The 19,876-nt window shown below is 40.7% G+C and overlaps 1 protein-coding gene across 1 annotated transcript; it reads left to right on the top strand.

Moving 5' to 3' along the window:
• The first annotated feature begins 9,085 nt into the window (after nucleotides 1-9,085).
• CXHXorf66 (chromosome X CXorf66 homolog) lies at nucleotides 9,086-18,891 on the top strand. Its single transcript, XM_004064954.4, has 3 exons — nucleotides 9,086-9,198; nucleotides 16,394-16,547; nucleotides 17,880-18,891. Exons 1-3 carry the CDS (start codon nucleotides 9,111-9,113, stop codon nucleotides 18,721-18,723), a joined length of 1,086 nt encoding a protein of 361 aa, XP_004065002.3. The 5' UTR covers nucleotides 9,086-9,110; the 3' UTR covers nucleotides 18,724-18,891.
• Nucleotides 18,892-19,876: the final 985 nt, after the last annotated feature.

Genomic DNA, 19,876 nt, shown 5'->3' with positions numbered 1-19,876 from the left:
GTCTCAGCTGGGCAGTTCCTTAGCTGGTTTCACTTGGATTATCTCAAGTGGTTGCAATTAGATAGTAAGATGCACCCAGGCTAGAGTCATCTGGAATGCTTGGAAGGTTGAGCCTTTCTCTTTTTCCTTGTATATCAAGACCTCGCCACTCCAGGTGGCCTTTCCAGCAAGGTATTTAGGCTTTTTTTTTTTTTTTGAGATGGAGTCTCACTCTATTGCTGGTATTTAGGCTTTTTACATGGTGACTGAGAGCTCCAAAAATTGCATATTTCCTTCAAGCCTTCACTAACAGTTTCTACACGGCCATTTCAGCTTTTGCCCACTGCCACATGTTTTAGATTCTTGTTACGTCAGCACTCTACTTTCACATATTAATTTCTATTTTGGTCACTTTTTAAATTTTTTTTTTGAGACAGAGTTTCACCCTTGTTGCCCAGGCTGGAGTGCAATGGCGCTATCTCAGCTCACTGCAACCTCCGCCTCCCGGATTCAAGCGATTCCCCTGCCTCAGCCTCCCGAGTAGCTGGAATTACAAGTGTGCACCACCACACCCAGCTAATTTTTGTATTTTTAGTAGAGACGGGGTTTCTCCATGTGGGTCAGGCTGGTCTCAAACTCCCAACCTCAGGTGATCCACCTGCCTCAGTCTCCAAGGGCTGGGATTATAGGCATGAGCCACCACGCCCGGCCTTGGTTACCTATTATTACATAACAAGCCACCCTAAAATTTAGTGGCTTAAAACCATTGTATTATCTATCATGGTGCTGTGGGTTTATTGAGCTCAGCTGTGAAGCTCTGCTGGTCTATCTTGGGAGCCCTCCTACAGTTGCAGTCACATGATAGCTGAGGCTGGAGTCATCTGGAGGCTTGACTGGGACACTGGTACAGCTGGACTGCTATGTCTCTCCATATGGTCTCAGGGCCTCTACCCTCCACATGACCTCTCCCTGTGGTCTCTGCAGAAGAGTGGCTAGACATTTCACACAGTGGCTCAGGGTACCCAAAAGTGAGTATTCCAAGAGATAGGAAGCAGAAACTGCCAGTCCTCTTAAAGGCTAGATCTAGAACTGACACAGTGTCCCTTCTACAGCAGTCTATTAGTTAACACCAGTCACAGGCCAGCCCATATTTAATGTGGGCAGAGATTACACAAGGGTGCAAATGCCAGGTCGTGTGATTCCCTGGGGGCTATCATCAGAATCTAGCTATCACAGAGGGCCAAAGGCAAACTTCACTTACTTCATAATTATTAATTCTTATCTTGGGTTTTGTTTTTATTGTCTGTATGTTGCAATCCAATGGGCAAAACCTGAGTTAGACTTTCAGACTCACTCGACCAGCAGTAAAATCTCCCAAAGAACAAAGATAATCATAATTCACAGTTGCCTTGTTAACAGGTTCTCTCCTTATTCTAGGCCAATGGAAGCTGATTTTTTGCTCTAAAATAAATTCCTGAAAATTTATTCTCACGTCTTTCAGAACTGTATATGAGAGCCTAAATGCATTTCAAAAAGCAAATTTAAAGTTGTTTGATGATCAAAGAGGATTTGACAGTGGACCCATGGTGCAATGGTCAGAAAGATATTTTGAAATAAGCTTCTGGAAGTTCATCCAAATGTGAGAGCTAACTGATAAAAAAACATAAGAGCTAGTTTGAATCCATCTGGTTAAAATTAAAACCCAATTTCACCATATAATATGGTGTAATACTTGAGAGCTGTTCAGAAGTAGTCAGGTCTAGCAGGTAAGGTCTGGCAGATGCCGTAGGTAAAGTCAGGCAAAATGTGAGGTACCGAGAGGTTAGCTGCCTAAGGCAGAGGTGAACACATTATGCAACATCTGTGCTGGCTTTTTTTCTGTTCCTTACATGCACCAACCTCTGACCTGACTTAGAACCCTTTCCCAAGTGCCTCCCCCAACCTGGAATGCTCTCTCTGCCCCATCAACTGATGCAACTTAATGCCACTAAATTTGAAATCTTTTACAAATTTGACAAACTCCTAGAAACCTACAATGACATGCCATTTTAACCTCATTAGTTTGGCCAAAATTTAAAGTTCTGGCAACTTCAAATGGTAGCAAAGGATGTAAACCAATGGAAACTCTCATACATTCCAGTAGGAACATGAACGGATATAATACAACCACTTTGGAAAAGGATATTAGGTTGTTTTGTAAAAGTTGAACATTTGTATTCACTATAATGCAGCCATTTGTTTCCATGTATATTCCCTAGAGAAACTTTTACACCATGTCCCACAAGTCATGTACGTGAGCATTTATAGCAGCATTGCACGTAATAGTGAAAAACTGGAAACAAGCCAAGTGTCTATCAGCAGGAAAATGAATGAGTACATTCTGGCACGTTCATGTGCCAGAATTCTATACTGAAATCTATACATTGGTGAAATTGGAATAGAATAGAATTGAATGTATAGAATTCTATACATTGGTGAAAAAAGAACTGCAAGTACACCAAGCAACATGGATGAATCTCATGAGCAACTTTGAGTGAATAAAGCAAGTCACAGGAGAAACGTAAAATGTATAAAAATTCCATTTTTATACATTTCAGAACAAAGCAAAACTAAACACACATACTTTTGGAATAAAACGGTAATGAAAATCAAGGGAATGCAAAAAAAGGATAGTGGCTATCTCAGGGCAAGGAGACAAGAGGATAGGGTCAGAGAGGAGCACCCAAGGAGATTCAGTGGCATTGGTGGTGCTGTTTCCTTAAGTTAGTTGGTGCATTCATAAGTATTGGTTTTATTATTTAGCTTCATAAGACATAGATATACATTGCCTTGTGTGCAATCGTATTCCTGTAATTTGTATTTCTTTGTACATAGTTTCCTAATGAAACTTTTTTTATAGTTTCCGTTTATATTCCCAGCTTATTTTCAAAACCTTCTGGCTTTGCCACTTACTACCTGTGGGAATTTAGACATGATACTTAGCCGTTCTGGATCTCAGTAGGCTCATCTGTAAAAGGAAGATGATAATGCAACGATAGTGCCTACCCAGCTGGCCTCCACCCAAGGGATTGCTGCGAGAATTCCATGCCTGGCATACGGTGGTGCTAATATGCGCTAGTTCCTCTGAGGGACACTGCATTCCAATCAGCAAACCCTCCAACCTGAACTCCTTGTAAAGATTTAGTAAAAGTAGTCAGCTTTTGGCCGGGTGCGGTGGCTCACGCCTGTAATCGATCCCAGCACTTTGGGAGGCCGAGGCGGGTGGATCACCTGAGGTCAGGAGTTTGAGCCTGGCCAACATGGTGAAACCCCGTCTCTACTAAAAATACAAAAATTAGCCCGGCATCGTGGCCGGCGCCTGTAATCCCAGGTACTCGGGAGGCTGAAGCAAGAGAATCGCTTGAACCAGGGAGGCGAAGGTTGCAGTGAGCTGAGATCGCGCCACTGAACTCCCGCTTGGGCAACAAAGCCAGACTCCGTCGAAAGAAAGAAAGAAAGAGAGGGAGGGAGGGAGGGAGGAATTAAGGAAGGAAGGAAGGAAGGAAGGAAGGAAGGAAGGAAGGAAGGAAGGAAGGAGAGTCAGCCTTTTTACGGGGTGGTGCGAGGGGACTTGTGTTTCCTCCCCATGTCCTTCCCACTTTTCCTCTACCCCTGGAGAAAAAAAAAAATCTCTAATCATTAGAGCCCTTTTCAAATGCAACCTTGGGTCATTAACACCTTGATGTTTGTGTTCCTTGCCCACACGATGGCAGAATAGGCAAAGAAGTGTGAAATGGATACTAGAATGTCAAGATCTCCCTTAGAGAATGGTTAAAACCTTCTAGAAAGCAACCTATTACGATTTCATTAATGTCAGTCACTGAACAAATTGAGGCTGGACGACAGTTCAGATCAAACCAGCTATTCATTCTTTATGTGGTAATAACTAGAGCACATTAACAGACATATGGCATATGAGATTTAAAAATAAACGAAACATAATTTCTAGTACTACAGATGCTTCCTACATGTTCTACCCGAGAGCTCATGCATATATGTGCATGTGTGAAGACCCTGGAGGGCACGCATGTGTACACATGTTGTGAACGTATGCAGGTAAGAATACACATGCCTTTCACTGGCAGGGAAGTCTTACTGGCTATGCACAGAGATATAAGAGGGGAAGCTGTTAACAGTCTTCTCACCAGAAATGTCCATGCCTGCAAAGAGGAGATGTGTTGGTAACTGCTGGCAGGGGAACATTTAAAATTCCAGTGAACGTGGGTGTCAGATTCATTCTACCTCAGCAGCATCCCCTGTGCTACAGAGGTGTGGCTGGGGGCTGCTGTCCCGCGAACAAGTATGCTGGGTCTGGCTTTGACCCATCAATCTGAATTAACGGCTCAGGGACCTCCGTGCTGTTATCCTGTTGTTTATATACACACATCACATCAATTTGTATTCGTTAGAGCCCTTCTGGTTGAAAATGACACAAAGCCAGTTCCAACCAGTGAATCAAAAAAAGGACTATATTAATACATATAATCAAACCACTAGAAGGGCAGCAATGCAGATGGCTGTAGGAAAACAGGAATTGTAACTCTCCTTGGAAGACTCTCCATCTTTCATCTTTATGTTTCTCTTTATGTCACTTTTATTCTTTGTTTGTTTATTTTGAGACAGAGTCTCGCTCTGTGGCCTAGGCTGGAGTGCAGTGGCGTGATCTCGGCTCACTGCAACCTCTGCCTCCTGGGTTCAAACAATTCTCCAGCCTCAGCCTCCCAAGTAGCTGGGATTATAGGTGTGTGCTACCATGCCCAGCTAATTTTTGTATTTTTAGTAGAGACGGGGTTTCACCATTTTGGCCAGGCTAGTCTCGGACTCCTGAACTCAAGAGATATGCCCGCCTCAGCCTCCCAAAGTGCTGGGATTACAGGCATGAGCCACCACACCCAGCCACTTTCATCCTTTCTAATTAGCTTACTCCTGCCGTCAGGGGCTGTGTCACAGGTACCTTTGGACATCTTTTCCAGGTTTACTGCGCTGGTGGTAAGGGAATTTCTCAGCCCAGATTGTTTGAAAAATCTTTGGGGAAAACTTCTGATTAGCCTGTCCTGAGTCACATGCCCAACTATAAACCAACCACTATGGTTAGAGATGGGAACCGATTACTGGTCTAGCCTGAGCCACATGCTCACCCTTGTGGCCAGGAGAGAGGGATACTATAATTGTTAGTTCTTATCAAGACCATTTGGTTGAGGTGGAAAGAAGTGGTTTTCCAAAATGATAGATTTCCTGCCCCCAAGAAGATAAAACAATTCATTATGTCTGTGAAAAAGAGAAGGAAGGACTGTAAAGTTTCATATATATGTATATATGATCAACCCTATTGATTATATTTTATGTTATTTACATATTCTACCTCCTTAATAATTTTGTGTCCACTTGATTTATCTTGAGCTGAAAGTTGTGTAGTATAACTTTGCTTCTATTTGTTCTTATATCTCTTCTACTTTTTGTTTCATAAAGTTAAACACTAGAGTTGATTGGCAACCACTCACTTTCCATTTGGGGACTCTTCTGCTTCTCTTTCTGGCCCCCATTCTCAAATTCCCTTCAGTCCCTGACTCCTGATACTAACAACATAGGTATTATCTGCTGGCCTACTTTATCGACTCTCTAAAAGTGGGTACTATATCCAATAATAATAACATTTCTTGACCACTTATTTTATTTTATTTTATTCTATTTTATTTTTTTTGAGATGGAGTTTTGCTTTTGTTGCCCAGGCTGGAGTGCAATAGCGCAATCTCGGCTCACTGCAACCTCCGCCTCCTGGATTCAAGCGATTCTCCTGCCTCAGCCTCCCGAGTAGCTGGGACTACAGGTGCCTGCCACCACACCTGGCTAATCTTTGTATTTTTAGTAGAGACGGGGTTTCACCATGTTGGCCAGGCTGGTCTCAAACTCCTGACCTCAGGTGATCCACTCTCCTTGGCCTCCCAAAGTGCTGGGATTACAGGCGTGAGCCACCGTGCCCAGCCACATGTGACTTTTTTTTTTTTTTTACAAGGAAATGGTTTAAGCATTAGTTGTGTATTTTTTAAAAATATTTTTATTGTAGAAAATTAATATAACATAAAATTTACTATTTTAACCGTTTCTGAGTGTACACTTCAGTGACATCAAGCAGATTCACGTTGCTGTACAGTCATCATCACATCCATATCCAGAAGTTTTCCACCATCCCAAACTGTACCTCTGTCCCCATTAAACAATAATTCCCCGTTCGCCACTCTACCCAGCCCCTGGTAACCACCATTCTACTTTCTGTCTCTATGAATTTGACCACTCTAAGTACCCCATATAAGTGGAATCATACAATATGTGGCTTATTTCTTAGCATAATGTTTTCAGGGTTCATTCATGTTGTATTATATATTGGAATTCCCTTCCTTTTTAAGGCTAAATATTGTTCCGTTGTATGCATATACCGCATTTTGTTTACCCATTTATCTGTTGATGGACATTTAGGTTGTTTCCACCTTTTGGCTATTGTGAATAATACTGCTATGAATATCAGCATATGAATAGTTGTGTGATTTTTTTAAATCCTGAAAAGGAATATTTATAGAATGTTCCCATTTATATGTAGTATGGGTGTGCATCATGTACATAGATATGTATGTAAATATGTAGAAAGAGATCTGAGAGATGCACATCAAATTTTTGTGTCATTGTCTCCAGAATGGGGATAGAGTGGAGTGGGGAAGGAAAAGAGTCTATAACGTTTTATTCTGTATATGTCTGTCTTGCGTATTTTTCATAATGAGAATGGGTTAATATTAATATATTCCTAATGCAATTTTAAAGTGCAATTAAAAATAGAGATGAAGATTTCAGGCATCTTCGCAAGCTGTGAGTAAGGAATATTTAAAGCAATTTTAAAGGGGTCAGAAGATCTCAAGGGATAAAGGAAGTCTGAAATACCTCTGTGTGATTTAAAATTTTTATAAGGCGCATATATTTTTTTTAATTAAAAAAAATCAAATGAGGGGAAAAAGTTGAAGGCCCAAGGCGGAATTGCACTGTCAATTGAGGTCCAGAGGAGGGCAGTAGAAATCCCCAAGGTGGCAACCCCAGAAAGGTTCCTCTCACCCGGATGAGGGCAAAGGTTCAAACTTGCCATGTGGGTGCTGGGAAGAGCTTAGGAGCTTTTCCTACTACTGATTCCTATAGATATGATGCCAGCCAGACATTGGGAGCAAGACAATCAAATATAATGGTGGAAATCAGAAAAGTGGTACAGGTTAATCTCTGGAGAACCAAGGAGAGAGAAACCAGGAGCAGCCATTCTTCACCAAGAATCATTACACAAGGGCCCAGGAGCAGCTCTCTGGGGAAAATGACCTAGTGAGATTTTTAGGGGTCTTGGGGACACAGCCCTGTTAAGTACCTGGCTAAGTCCTTGGACCCTTCCCCTCTGCTTTTTAAAGTGGAAAAGAATAAATATGGCCCTGCAGGCTCAAGATACAGAGCTGGGATTAGGGTGAGGGGAGTGGGACAGGCTCATGCAAATGCAGAATCAGATCCTGTCTTTATTTAAATGTTCAATATTTTGTTGGTCATAGATTTTTGGCATTAATTTTGATTTTTAAATATCACGTTAAAATCTTATTTGATTACTGAATTTTGCAACACCCCTTAAATTTTGTGCTACAGGCAAATATCTCACTGGGTTTTACTCTAGTCCTGGCAACAATCAAAACAATAACAACAACAAATATGAAGCAAGAAATGGGGTTTTATAGTGTACTTATTATACACAATTTTTATCAAAATAATACCTAGAATTTCTGAGTGAAATCTATTATTACTAACATGCTAGTCATGTAAACTTGCAAATGAAATAAAATCATATAAATCTATGTTAAAGCCAAAGAAAGTAAAGTGTTTTTGTAACCATTGTGAATATGAAGTTAATGTTCAAATTAATTTGGAAGCTGTTTCTGAAATACTGGCTTTAAGATATTTGTCTACCATGTATCCAACACTAGGGAAAAAAAAAAAAAAACCTGATTTCTTTTTTTAAAAAAGGTGACAGATACATTCTTTCACTTTATAAGCCCTATTCAAATTTTCAAAAGCAGCTTATTCAAAAGCAATAGAATAACATTTTCTGATTTTTATACAGTTAAAAAGTATGAGCAGGATTATTTAGACCTTCAGGGTAAAACTGAGTTGTATTTTTTTTTTTTTTTTGGTTTTTTATTTTTTTTAAGATGGAGTCTTGCTCTGTCACCCAGGCTGCAGTGCAGTGGCGCCATCTAGGCTCACTGCAACCTCTGCCTCCTGGGTTCAAGTGATTGTCTTGTGTTAGCCTCCTGAGTAGCTGGGATTACAGGCGCCTGCCATTACGCCCGGCTAATTTTTGTATTTTTTTTTTTTTATGGTAGAGAGGGGGTTTCACAATATTGGCCAGGCTGGGGGTTTTCCAATTAATATTTAATTTTATTATATTCCAATGGCCCCAAATGCATAATTTCAAAGACTGTCACCTTTATAGGACATGTTCTTTCATTTCTTTTTTACTCTTTATTTTATTTTTTTTGAGACAGAGTCTTGCTCTGTCGCCCAGGCTGGAGTGCAGTGGCGCAATCTCAGCTCACTGCAACCTCCACCTCCCGGGTTTAAGTGATTCTCCTGCCTCAGCCTCCCAAGTGGCTGGGATTACAGGTGCCCACCACCATGCCCAGCTATTTTTGCATTTTAATAGAGACAGGGTTTTACCGTGTTGGCCAGGCTGGTCTTGAACTCCTGACCTCAAGTGATCCACCCACCTCCGCCTCCGAAAGTGCTGGAATTACAGCTGTGAGCCACCGTGCCTTGAACCCGGGAGGTGGAGGTTGCAGAGAGCCAAGATGATGCCATTGCACTCCAGCCTGAGCCAAACTCCGTCTCAAAAAAAAAAAAAAAAAAAAAGTCATTTGGTAAAATTTGTATACAGAAGCTTATGCTTCCCTATGGTGAGATTATGTTGTCAGAGTATGACACACAATGGTAATGATGTCATAAATGCCTAGAACACTCTGAACTGTATAAATTCAGTAGTTACCTTAGAGTAGACAAATCATTTGAACCAAGTTGCGGACATGAATCTTGTTATTTGTGTCCTACTTTTGTCCATTTGGACAAATAATTGTATGACTACAAACCAAACCAATGGATCTTCTACTACAGGTAGGTGCCTAACCTTAAAACTTGTAAATTATGATCTGTTATAGTATACATTAAAGTATTTAATTAGAAACGCCAGCTGTATTTAAGAAATCTGCTGTTACTTTTAGCGGTGTTACCATTAGTAGGTCTTCAAGAATTTCTAATACAACAGCTGATATTAAAAAACTTAAGCAAAATATAAGCATCAAGATGACAGACTTATGGTCCTCCTTTACCACCCTTCCCCACTCAATATACTAACCTGTCCCCACCAAACTAGCTAATACTATATAAATGAATCTGGCAAGGGACTTAACATACAGTAGGGGTTTATTTTTGTTTTTTGTTTTTTTACTTTAAGTTCTGGGATACATGTGCAGAACGTGCAGGTTTGTCACATAGGTATACATGTGCCATGGTGGTTTGCTGCACCTGTCAACCCATTATCTAGGTTTTAAGCCCCACATGCATTAGGTATTTGTCCTAATCCTCTCCCTCCCCTTGCCCCCAACCCCCACAACAGGCCCCAGTGTGTGATGTTCCTCTCCCTGTGTCCATGTATTCTCATTGTTCAACTCCCACTTATGAGTGAGAAAATGAAGTGTTTGGTTTTCTGTTCTTCTGTTAGTTTGCTGAGAATGATGGTTTCCAGCTTCATCCATGTCCCTGCACAGGACATGAACTCATTCTTTTTTATGGCTACATAGTATTCCATGGTGTATATGTGCCACATTTTCTTAAACCAGTCTATCATTGATGGGCATTTGGGTTGGTTCCAGGTCTTTGCTATTGTAAATATTGCTGCAATAAACATACGTGTGTATGCGTCTTTACAGTAGAATGATTTATAATCCTTTGGGTATATATCCAGTAATGGGATTGCTGGGTCAAATGGTATTTCTGGTTCTAGATCCTTGAGGGATTGCCACACTGTCTTCCACAGTGGTTGAACTAATTTACACTCCAACCAACAGTGTAAAAGCGTTCCTATTTCTCCTCCCCTCATCAGCATCTGTTGTTTCCACACTTTTTAATGATCACCATTTTAACTGGCATGAGATGGTATCTCATTGTGGTTTTGATTTGCATTTCTCTAATGACCAGTGATGATGAGCTTTTTTCATATGTTTGTTGACCACATAAATGTCTTCTTTTGAGAAGTGTCTGTTCGTATCCTTCGCCAACTTTTTGATGGGGGTGTTTGTTTTTTCTTGTAAATTTGTTTAAGTTCCTTGTAGATTCTGGATATTAGCCCTTTGTCAGATGGATAGATTGTAAAAATTTTCTCCCATTCTGTAGGTTGCGTGTTTACTCTGATGATAGTTTCTTTTGCTGTGCAGAAGCTCTTTAGTTTAATTAGATTCCATTTGTCAATTTTGGCTTTTGTTGCCATTGCTTTTGGTGTTTTAGTCATGAAGCCTTTGCCCATGCCTATGTCCTGAATGGTATTGCCTAGGTTTTCTTCTAGGATTTTTGTGGTTTTAGGTTTTACATTGAAGTCTTTAATCCATCTTGAGTTAATTTTTGAATAAGGTGTAAAAAAGGGATCCAGTTTCTGTTTTCTGCACATGGCTAGCCAGTTTTGCCAGCACCGTTTATTAAATAGGGAATCCTTTCCCCATTACTTGTTTTTGTCAGGTTTGTCAAAGATCAGATGGCTTTAAATGTGTGGTGTCATTTCTGAGGCCTCTGTTTTGTTCCTTTGGTCTATGTATCTGTTTTGGTACCAGCACCATACTGTTTTGGTTACTGTAGCCTTGTAGTATAGTTTGAAGTAAGGTAGAGTGATGCCTCCAGCTTTGTTCTTTTTGCTTAGGATTGTCTTTGCTATACAGACTCTTTTTTGGTTCCATATGAGATTTAAAGTAGTTTTTTCTAATTCTGTGAAGAAAGTCAGTGGTAGCTTGATGGGAATAGCATTGAATCTATAAATTACTTCAGGCAGTATGGCCATTTTCACGATATTGATTCTTCCTATCCATGAGCATGGAATGTTTTTCCATTTGTTTGTGACCTCTCTTATTTCCTTGAGCAGTGGTTTGTAGTTCTCCTTGAAGAGTTCCTTCACATCTCTTGTAAGTTGTATTCCTAGGTATTTTATTCTCTTTGTAGCAATTGTGAATGGGAGTTCACTTATGATTTGGCTCTCTGCTTATCTATTATTGGTGTATAGGAATCCTTGTGATTTTTGCGCATTGATTTTGTATCCTGAGACTTTGCTGAATTTGCTTATCAGCTTAAGGAGATTTTGGGCTAAGATGATGGGATTTTCTAAATATACAATCATGTCATCTGCAAACAGAGACAATTTGACTTTCTCTCTTTCTATTTGAATACACTTTATTTCTTTCTCTTGCCCGATTGCCCTGGCCAGAAGTTCCAATACTATGTTGAATAGGAGTGGTGAAAGGGCATCCTTGTCTTGTGCAGGTTTTCAAAGGGGATGCTTCCAGCTTTTGCGCATTCAGTATGATATTGGCTATGAGTTTGTCATAAATAGCTCTTATTATTTTGAGATATGTTCCATCAATACCTAGTTTATTGAGAGTTTTTAGCATGAAGGGGTGTTGAATTTTATCAAAGGCCTTTGCTGCATCTATTGAGATAATCATGTGGCTTTTGTAATTGGTTCTGTTTATGTGATGGATTACATTTATTGATTTACGTTTGTTGAACCAGACTTGCATCCCAGGGATGAAGCCGACTTGATGGTGGTGGATAAGCTGTTTGATGTGCTGCTGGATTCAGTTTGCCAGTATTTTATTGAGGATTTTAGCATCAATGTTCATCAGGGATATTGACCTGAAATTTTCTTTTTTTGTTGTGTCTCTGCCAGGTTTTCATATCAGGATGATGCCGGCCTCATAAAACGAGTTAGGGAGGAGTCTCTCTTTTTCTATTATTTAAAATAGTTTCAGAAGGAATGGTACCAGCTCCTATTTGTACCTCTGGTAGAATTTGGCTGTGAATTGTCTGGTTCTGGGCTTTTTTTGGTTGGTAGGCTATTAATTACTGCCTCAATTTCAGAACTTGTTATTGATCTATTCACGGACTTGACTTCTTCCTAGTTTAGTCTTGGGAGAATGTGTGTGTCCAGGAATTTATCCATTTCTTCTAGATTTTCTAGTTTATTTGCATAGAGGTGTTTATACTATTCTCTGATGGTAGTTTGTATTTCTGTAGGATCAGTGGTGATACCCCCTTTATTATTTTTTATTGTGTCTATTTGATTCTTCTCTCTTTTCTTCTTTATTAGTCTGGCTAGTGGTCTATTTTATTAATGTTTTCAATAAACCAGCTCCTGGATTCATTGATTTTTTTTGAAGGGTTTTTCATGTGTCTATCTCCTTCAGTTCTGCTCTGATCTTAATTATTTCCTGTCTTCTGCTAGCTTTTGAATGAGTTTGCTCTTGCTTCTCTAGTTCTTTTAATTGTGATATTAGGGTGTCAATTTCAGATCTTTCCTGCTTTCTGATGTGGGCATTTAGTGCTATAAATTTCCCACTTAACACTGTATTAGCTGTGTCCCAGAGATGCTGGTACGTTGATTCTTTGATCTCATTAGTTTCAAAGAACTTCTTTATTTCTGACTTAATTTTGTTATGTACCCAGCGGTCATTCAGGAGCAGGTTGTTCAGTTTCCATGTAGTTGTGTGGTTTTGAGTGAGTTTCTTAAATCTGAGTTCTAATTTGATTGCACTGTGATCTGAAAGACCGTTTGTTATGATTTCCGTTCTTTTGCATTTGCTGAGGAGTGTTTTACTTCCAATCACGTGGTTGGTTTTAGAATAAATACTATGTGGTGCTGAGAAGAATGTATATTCTGTTGATTTGGGTTGGAGAGTTCTATTAGGTCCACTTGGTCCAGAGCTGAGCTTAAGTTGTGAATATCCTTGTTAATTTTCTGTCTCATTGATCTGTCTAATATTGACAGTGGGATGTTAAAGTTTCCCACTATTATTGTGTGGGAGTCTAAGTCTCTTTGTAGGTGTCTAAGAGTTTGTTGTATGAATCTGGGTGCTCCTGTATTGGGTGCATATCTATTTAGGATAGTTGGCTCTTCTTGTTGCATTGATACCTTTACCATTATGTAATGCCCTTGTTTGTCTTTTTTGATCTTTGTTGGTTTAAAGTCCGTTTTTTCAGAGGCTAGGATTGCAACCCCTGCTTTTTTTGGCTTTCCATTCACTTGGTAAATATTCCTCCATTCCTTTATTTTGAGCCTATGTGTGTCTTTTCACGTGTGATGGGTCTCCTGAATACAGCATACTGATGAGTCTTGACTCTTTATCCAATTTGCCAGTCTATGTCTTTTAATTGGAGCATTTAGACCATTTACATTGAAGGTTAATATTATTATGTGTGAAGTTGATCCTGTCATCATGATGCTAGTTGGTTATTTTGCACATTAGTTGTTGCAGTTTCTTCATAGTGTCATTGATCTTTATATTTTGGTGTGTTTCTGCAGTGGCTGGTACTGGTTTTTGCTTTCTATATTTAGTGCTTCCTTCAGGAGCTCTTGTAAGGCAGGCCTGGTGGTGACAAAAATCCCTCAGTATTTGCTTGTCTGGAAAGGATTTTATTTCTCTTTCATTTATGAAACTTAGTTTGACTGGATATAAAATTCTGAGTTGAAAATTCTTTTCTTTAAGAATGTTGAATATTGGCCCCCACTCTCTTCTGGCTTGTAGAGTTTCTGCAGAGAGATCCTCTGTTAGTTTGATGAGCTTCCCTTTGTAGGTAATCTGACCTTTCTCTCTGGCTGCCCTTAACATTTTTTCCTTCGTTTCAACCTTGGAGAATTGGATGATTGTGTGTCTTGGGGTTACTTATCGCCAGGAGTATCTTAGTGGTGTTCATTGTATTTTCTGAATTTGAAAGTTGGCCTGTCTTGCTAGGTTGGGGAAGTTCTCCTGGATAATATCCTGAAGTGTGTTTTCCAACTTGGTTCCATTCTCCCCGTCACTTTCAGGTGCACCAATCAATCGTAGGTTTGGTCTTTTCACATAGTCCCATATTTCTTGGAGGCTTTGTTCATTTTGTTTTCATTCTTTTTTCTCTAATCCTGTTTTCACACCTTATTTCAGTAAGTTGATCTTCAATCTCTGATATCCTTTCTTCTGCTTGATTGATTTGGCTATTGATACTTGTATATGCATCACGAAGTTCTCGTGCTGTGTTTTTCACCTCCATCAGGTCATTTATGTTCTTCTCTAAATTGGTTATTCTAGTTAGCCATTTCTGTAACCTTTTATCAAGGTTCTTAGCTTCCTTGCATTTGGTTAGAACATGCTCCTTTAGCTCAGAGGAGTTTGTTATTACCCATCTTCTGAAGTCTACTTCTGTCAATTCATCAAACTCATTCTTTGTCTAGTTTTGTGCCCTTGCTGGAGAGGAGTTGTGATCATTTGGAGGAGAAAAGACATTTTGGTTTTTGGAATTTTCAGCATTTTTGTGCTGGGTTTTCCTCATCTTTGTGGATTTATCTACCTTTGATCTTTGAGGCTAATGACCTTTGGATGGGGTTTTTGTGTGGGGGTCCTTTTTGTTGATGTTGATATTATTGCTTTCTGTTTCTTAGTTTTTCTTCTAACAGTCAGGCCCCTCTTCTGCAGGTCTGCTGCAGTTTGCTGGAGGTCCACTCCAGACCCTATTTGCCTGGGTATCACCAGCGGAGGCTGCAGAACAACAAAGATTGCTGCCTGCTCCCTCCTCTGGAAGCTTTGTCCCAGAGGGGCACTAGCCTGATGCCAGCCAGAGCTCTCCTGTATGAGGTGTCTGTTGACCCCTGCTGGGAGGTCTCTCCATCCGGGAGGCACGGGAGTCAGGGACCCACTTGAGGAGGCAGTCTGTCTCTTAGCAGCTCTGTGCTGGAAGAATCCTCCTTGTCAGAATCCACTGCTCTCTTCAGAGCTGGCAGGCAGGAATGTTTAAATCCGCAGAAACTGTGCCTACAGCCACCCGTTCCCCCAGGTGCTCTGTCCCAGGGAGGTGGGAGTTTTATCTGTAAGCCCCTGACTGGGGCTGTTGCCTTTCTTTCAGAGATGCCCTACCCAGTGAGGAGGAATCTAGAGAGGCAGTCTGGCCACAGTTGCTTTGCAGCGCTGTGGTGAGTTCCACCCAGTCCGAACTTCCTGGCCTCCTTAGCACTGTCAGGGGGAAAAGTGCCTACTGAAGCCTCAGTAATGGTGGACGCCCCTCCCCCCACCAAGCTCCATCGTCCCGGGTCTACTTCAGACTGCTGTGCTGGCATCGAGAATTTCAAGCCAGTAGATCTTAGCTTGCTGGGCTCCATGGGAGTCGGATCTGCTGAGCGAGACCACGTGGCTCCCTGGGTTCAGCCCCCTTTCCAGGAGAGTGAACGGTTCTGTCTCACTGGGCTTCCAGGTGCCACTGGGGGGAAAAAAAAACTGCCACAGCTAGCTCTGTGTCTGCCCAAATAGCCACCCAGTTTTGTGCTTGAAACCCAGGGCCCTGGTGTTGTAGGCACACGAGAGAATCTCCTGGTCTGTGGATTGCCAAAACCATGGGAAAAGTGTAGTATCTGGGCTGGATAGTACAGTCCCTCACTGCTTCCCTTGGCTGGGAGAAGGAGGCCCCTGGCTCCTTGCACTTCCCAGGTGAGGCAATGCCCCACTCTGCTTCTGCTCGCCCTCCTTGGGCTGCACCCATTGCAGTCCCAATGAGATGAACTGGGTACCCCTAAGTAGTTCCAGTGAGATGAATTGGGTACCTCAGTTGGAAATGCAGATATCACTCACCTTCTGCATTGGTCTTGCTGGGAGCTGCAGACCAGAGCTGTTCCTATTTGGCCATCTTGCCAGATCTCCAGCATATAGTAGGTTTTTAACAGAGGTTTGTTTTTATCACATCCCTTTTCAATTACACACACACATTCACACACACATTAACACTCAAGTACACTTATACATGCAAGACATACACACACAGATTCAAAAACCTGGGTAATGTGATAAGCAAGCCAAGATTCAGGGATAACCCAGGTAATGGTATGGATTAGTCAGCGATGCCTCCCAGATTTAGCTTCTGGACTAGCTGGATCCATGAGGTAAAAACATAACAGTGGTACAATTAATCAGGTTTAAAAAATAATTGATGAAGAAATGTTATTTTGATCTACACTATCAAACCACTATCAATGTGGAAAAAAACTTGGTTACCTAACACCTTCTCTGATTATACAATCTCTTTGCAGGAGATAAACCTGTTGAATCAATGCAGACAAAATTGAACTACCTTAGAAGAAATCTACTCATTTTAGTTGGTATTATCATCATGGTTTTTGTCTTTATCTGTTTTTGTTATCTCCATTATAATTGTCTGAGCGATGATGCGTCCAAAGCAGGAATGTAAGTTTTACTCCTTTAAATTAAGAGTGCGAGGTGTGTGTGTGTGTACATATAGTGGAGGTTTCATTGTTGTTCAGGTTACTTAATATTAACTTTAGACTTCTGAAGAGCTACCAACCTTTTGCAGGTGAATATTTTCCCTTAAATTATATCAGCTCTTAAATATTCTCTAGTACATTATTAACTTCAGTCAAAGTGTCTCTTGTTCAAGGTTCAGCTGAACTCCAGGACATTAATTGCATTATAAATTCAGTGCAGGAAAAGAGGGCATGAATATCCAAATAAGAGTGGGAAAATGAAGAGAAAGAGAGAGGGAATTGGGTCTCTGTTTTTCAAAGACAATAAAACATTTTGGATAATCTACCATTTTAAGACTTAATCGCATGAAAAATTATTCACTGTTGTTGCTCTCATGATCTCAGTGCCTGCCTTTTATATACTAGTTCCCTAAAAATATCCCATTCCAAAGACTGGTGACTAAAACGTGGTACCAGTACTGTATTCCTTTAGTTTCAGAGGAATGTTATTAATTTAAATATGCACTGATAACTTGATGTTGTAAATATGATACAAAAACAATGGCTTTTCCTACAGTTTTTTTCTTGTGATACATTATCAATTTGTGACTTTTTTATAAAAAGTTTAATTCTGAAATAAGTGAGGTTCATTCTCTCTCTCTCTTTCTCTGTGTGTGTGTGTGTGTGTGTGTGTTTCTCTCTTTTTACAGCAGATTTGAAACAACTTTGTGTAATTCTATATGTGGATTATATGGTTATCTAATGTGGTTAAATAGTAAAATGCTCTTAAGAAAAAGCATTAAACAAGAGTCCATATTTATAACCTTAGTTGTGGCTTTCACCACTCTCCAATTCTGTTTTTGTGTTTTTGTTTGTTTGTCTGTTTTTGAGACAGAGTCTCACTTTGTCACCCAGGCTGGAGTGCAATGGCATGATCTCGGCTCACTGCAACCTCCGCCTCCCAGGTTCAGACGATTCTCCTGCCTCAGCCTCCCAAGTAGCTGGGGACTACAGGTGTGCGCCACCACACCAGGCTAATTTTTGTATTTTTAGTAGAGATGGAGTTTCACCATGTTGGCCAGCCTGGTCTCGAACTCCTGGCCTCAAGTGATCTGCCCACCTCGTCCTCCCAAAGTGTGGGATTACAGGTGTGAACCACCGCACCCAGCCGTCACACTCCGCTTCTTACTGTGTTCAGTTTTCATATTAAAGCCCCAAAAGACCACAGGTCTAAGCAGTACCATATGTTCTCCGATAATAGTAATAGGTCTCTTTTGTTTTAAATCATTATACTCCAAATTTTCTATACTTTCAGGGTCAAGAAAAAAGGCGTAGCAGCCAAGTCATCCAAAACATCATTCAGTGAAGCCAAGACAGCCTCTCAATGCAGTCCAGAAACACAACCCATGCTATCTACTGCAGACAAGTCATCTGATTCCTCGAGTCCAGAAAGGGCATCCGCACAATCCAGCACAGAAAAATTAATCAGACCCTCAAGTCTACAAAAGCCATCCATACCAAACACTGCAGGAAAGTTAACTAGGCCATCATATCCAAAAAGGTCATCCAAGTCATCATGCTCAAAAAAATTAAGCAAGTCATCTCACCTGGAAAAGGCACATAAGAAAGGCAGCCTAGAAAAATTATGTAAGCTAGACTATGCGTGTAAGCTAGCCAGTTCAGATAAGCCAGTCAGGCCACCTCAGCTATTCAAGCCACTTTATTCATCTCATCCACAAAATGAAATCTCACCATCCAAGCCATTCGGTCTACAGGAATTGGCTAAGCCTCCCAAACATTTTAATCCAAAAAGGTCAGTGAGTCTAGGCAGGGCAGCCTTATTATCCAACTCTGAATTAGCTGAAACTTGTCAACCCTACAAGAAAAAACATCTTGTTGCCAAAACTTATAGGCCTTTGGTCAATGATATTTCTGAGGCAAAGGAGAAAAACACTCAAAACCTACATGTTTCAAGCAAAGTCAAGTCCTCTTCCAGGTCCTTTCGTAAGTTAGATTCCAGGAACAATGCATACGGTGATCATGTGAATGACAGTGATACGATGAAATATTCTAGTGAGGTTGACAGTGATAAAGTTATAATCATTACGTGCGACAGAGAGTACAATCAAGTCACCTCTGAAGTAACCCTAAATGATTAGGAGCTCAACAAAAATAAAATCCAAGTGTGAAAGAGCAAACTTATACCAACTATTTTATGCTCATCATCCCTTAAGAAACCAGTAGAGGGAAAAATCACTATCAAGATCACCCATATCTGTCTTGGAGGCGATTTATTTTAAAAATATCAATAAAATGCATGACATAAATTACTATTGTAATTATTATTTCATTTTAGGGGGCACAAGGATCTTTTGATGTCTCTTACTTAGACCTGGTCACTTGGATAAGAACCATAAACATACACTCACACAAACCTAGAAAGAAATTGCAAGATGGGGCCGGGTACGGTGGCTCACACCTGTAATCCTAGCACTTTGGGAGGCTGAGGCGAGCAGATCACCTGAGGTCAGAAGTTCGAGACCAGCCTGGCCAACGTGGTAAAATCTCGTCTCTACTAAAATTACAAAAATTAGCCAGGTGTGGTAGTGGGCGTCTGTAATCCCAGCTACTCGGGAGGCTAAGGCAGGAGAATCGCTTGAATCCAGGAGGCGGAGGTTGCAGTGAGCCGAGATCGAAGAGCTGCCCTCCAGCCTGGGTAACAGAGCAAAACTCCATCTCAAAAGAAAAAAAAAAAAGAAATTGCAAGATGGGTATCCTAGACTCTTCCTTCCCTAGGATTAGCTCTCAACTGAAGTCCCAATCCAATTATTTTTTAATGTTTATGTGCAGTCCTCACAGTTGAAGACTCTTTTTCTGTCATGCCCAGTGCTTGTTGGAAATAGCTCTGTGCTATGGACTAAATGTTTGTGTTCCCCCTAAATTGATGTGTTGACACCTAATCCCCTATGTGATGGTATCAGGAGGTATCAGGCTTTGGGAGGTAATTAGGTCATGTGAGTACCTTTCAGCCCTATATAAGGGTACTAATCCTTTATAAGGGACTGAAGAGACTAGAGTTCACCCCTTCCGCAATGTGAGGATGCAGTGAAAAGAGCCCACTTACACATCATAGAGCCGGCCCTCACTGAATACTCTTGTGCCTTGATCTGAACTTCCTAGCCTCCAGAATTGTGAGCAATAAATTTCGGTTGTTTATAAGCCACCCAGTTGATGGTATTTTACTATAGCAGCCTGGATAGACTAAAACATTCTGTTCTCTTGGTTCCGGCTGAGTTGGAGAAATTCCTGATA

This window comes from Gorilla gorilla, chromosome X (assembly GCF_029281585.2).
Source record: "Gorilla gorilla gorilla isolate KB3781 chromosome X, NHGRI_mGorGor1-v2.1_pri, whole genome shotgun sequence".
Classification (NCBI taxonomy): domain Eukaryota; kingdom Metazoa; phylum Chordata; class Mammalia; order Primates; family Hominidae; genus Gorilla; species Gorilla gorilla.
The sequence above is the reverse complement of the archived record's forward strand: the minus strand, read 5'-3'. Positions and strand labels throughout refer to the sequence as shown.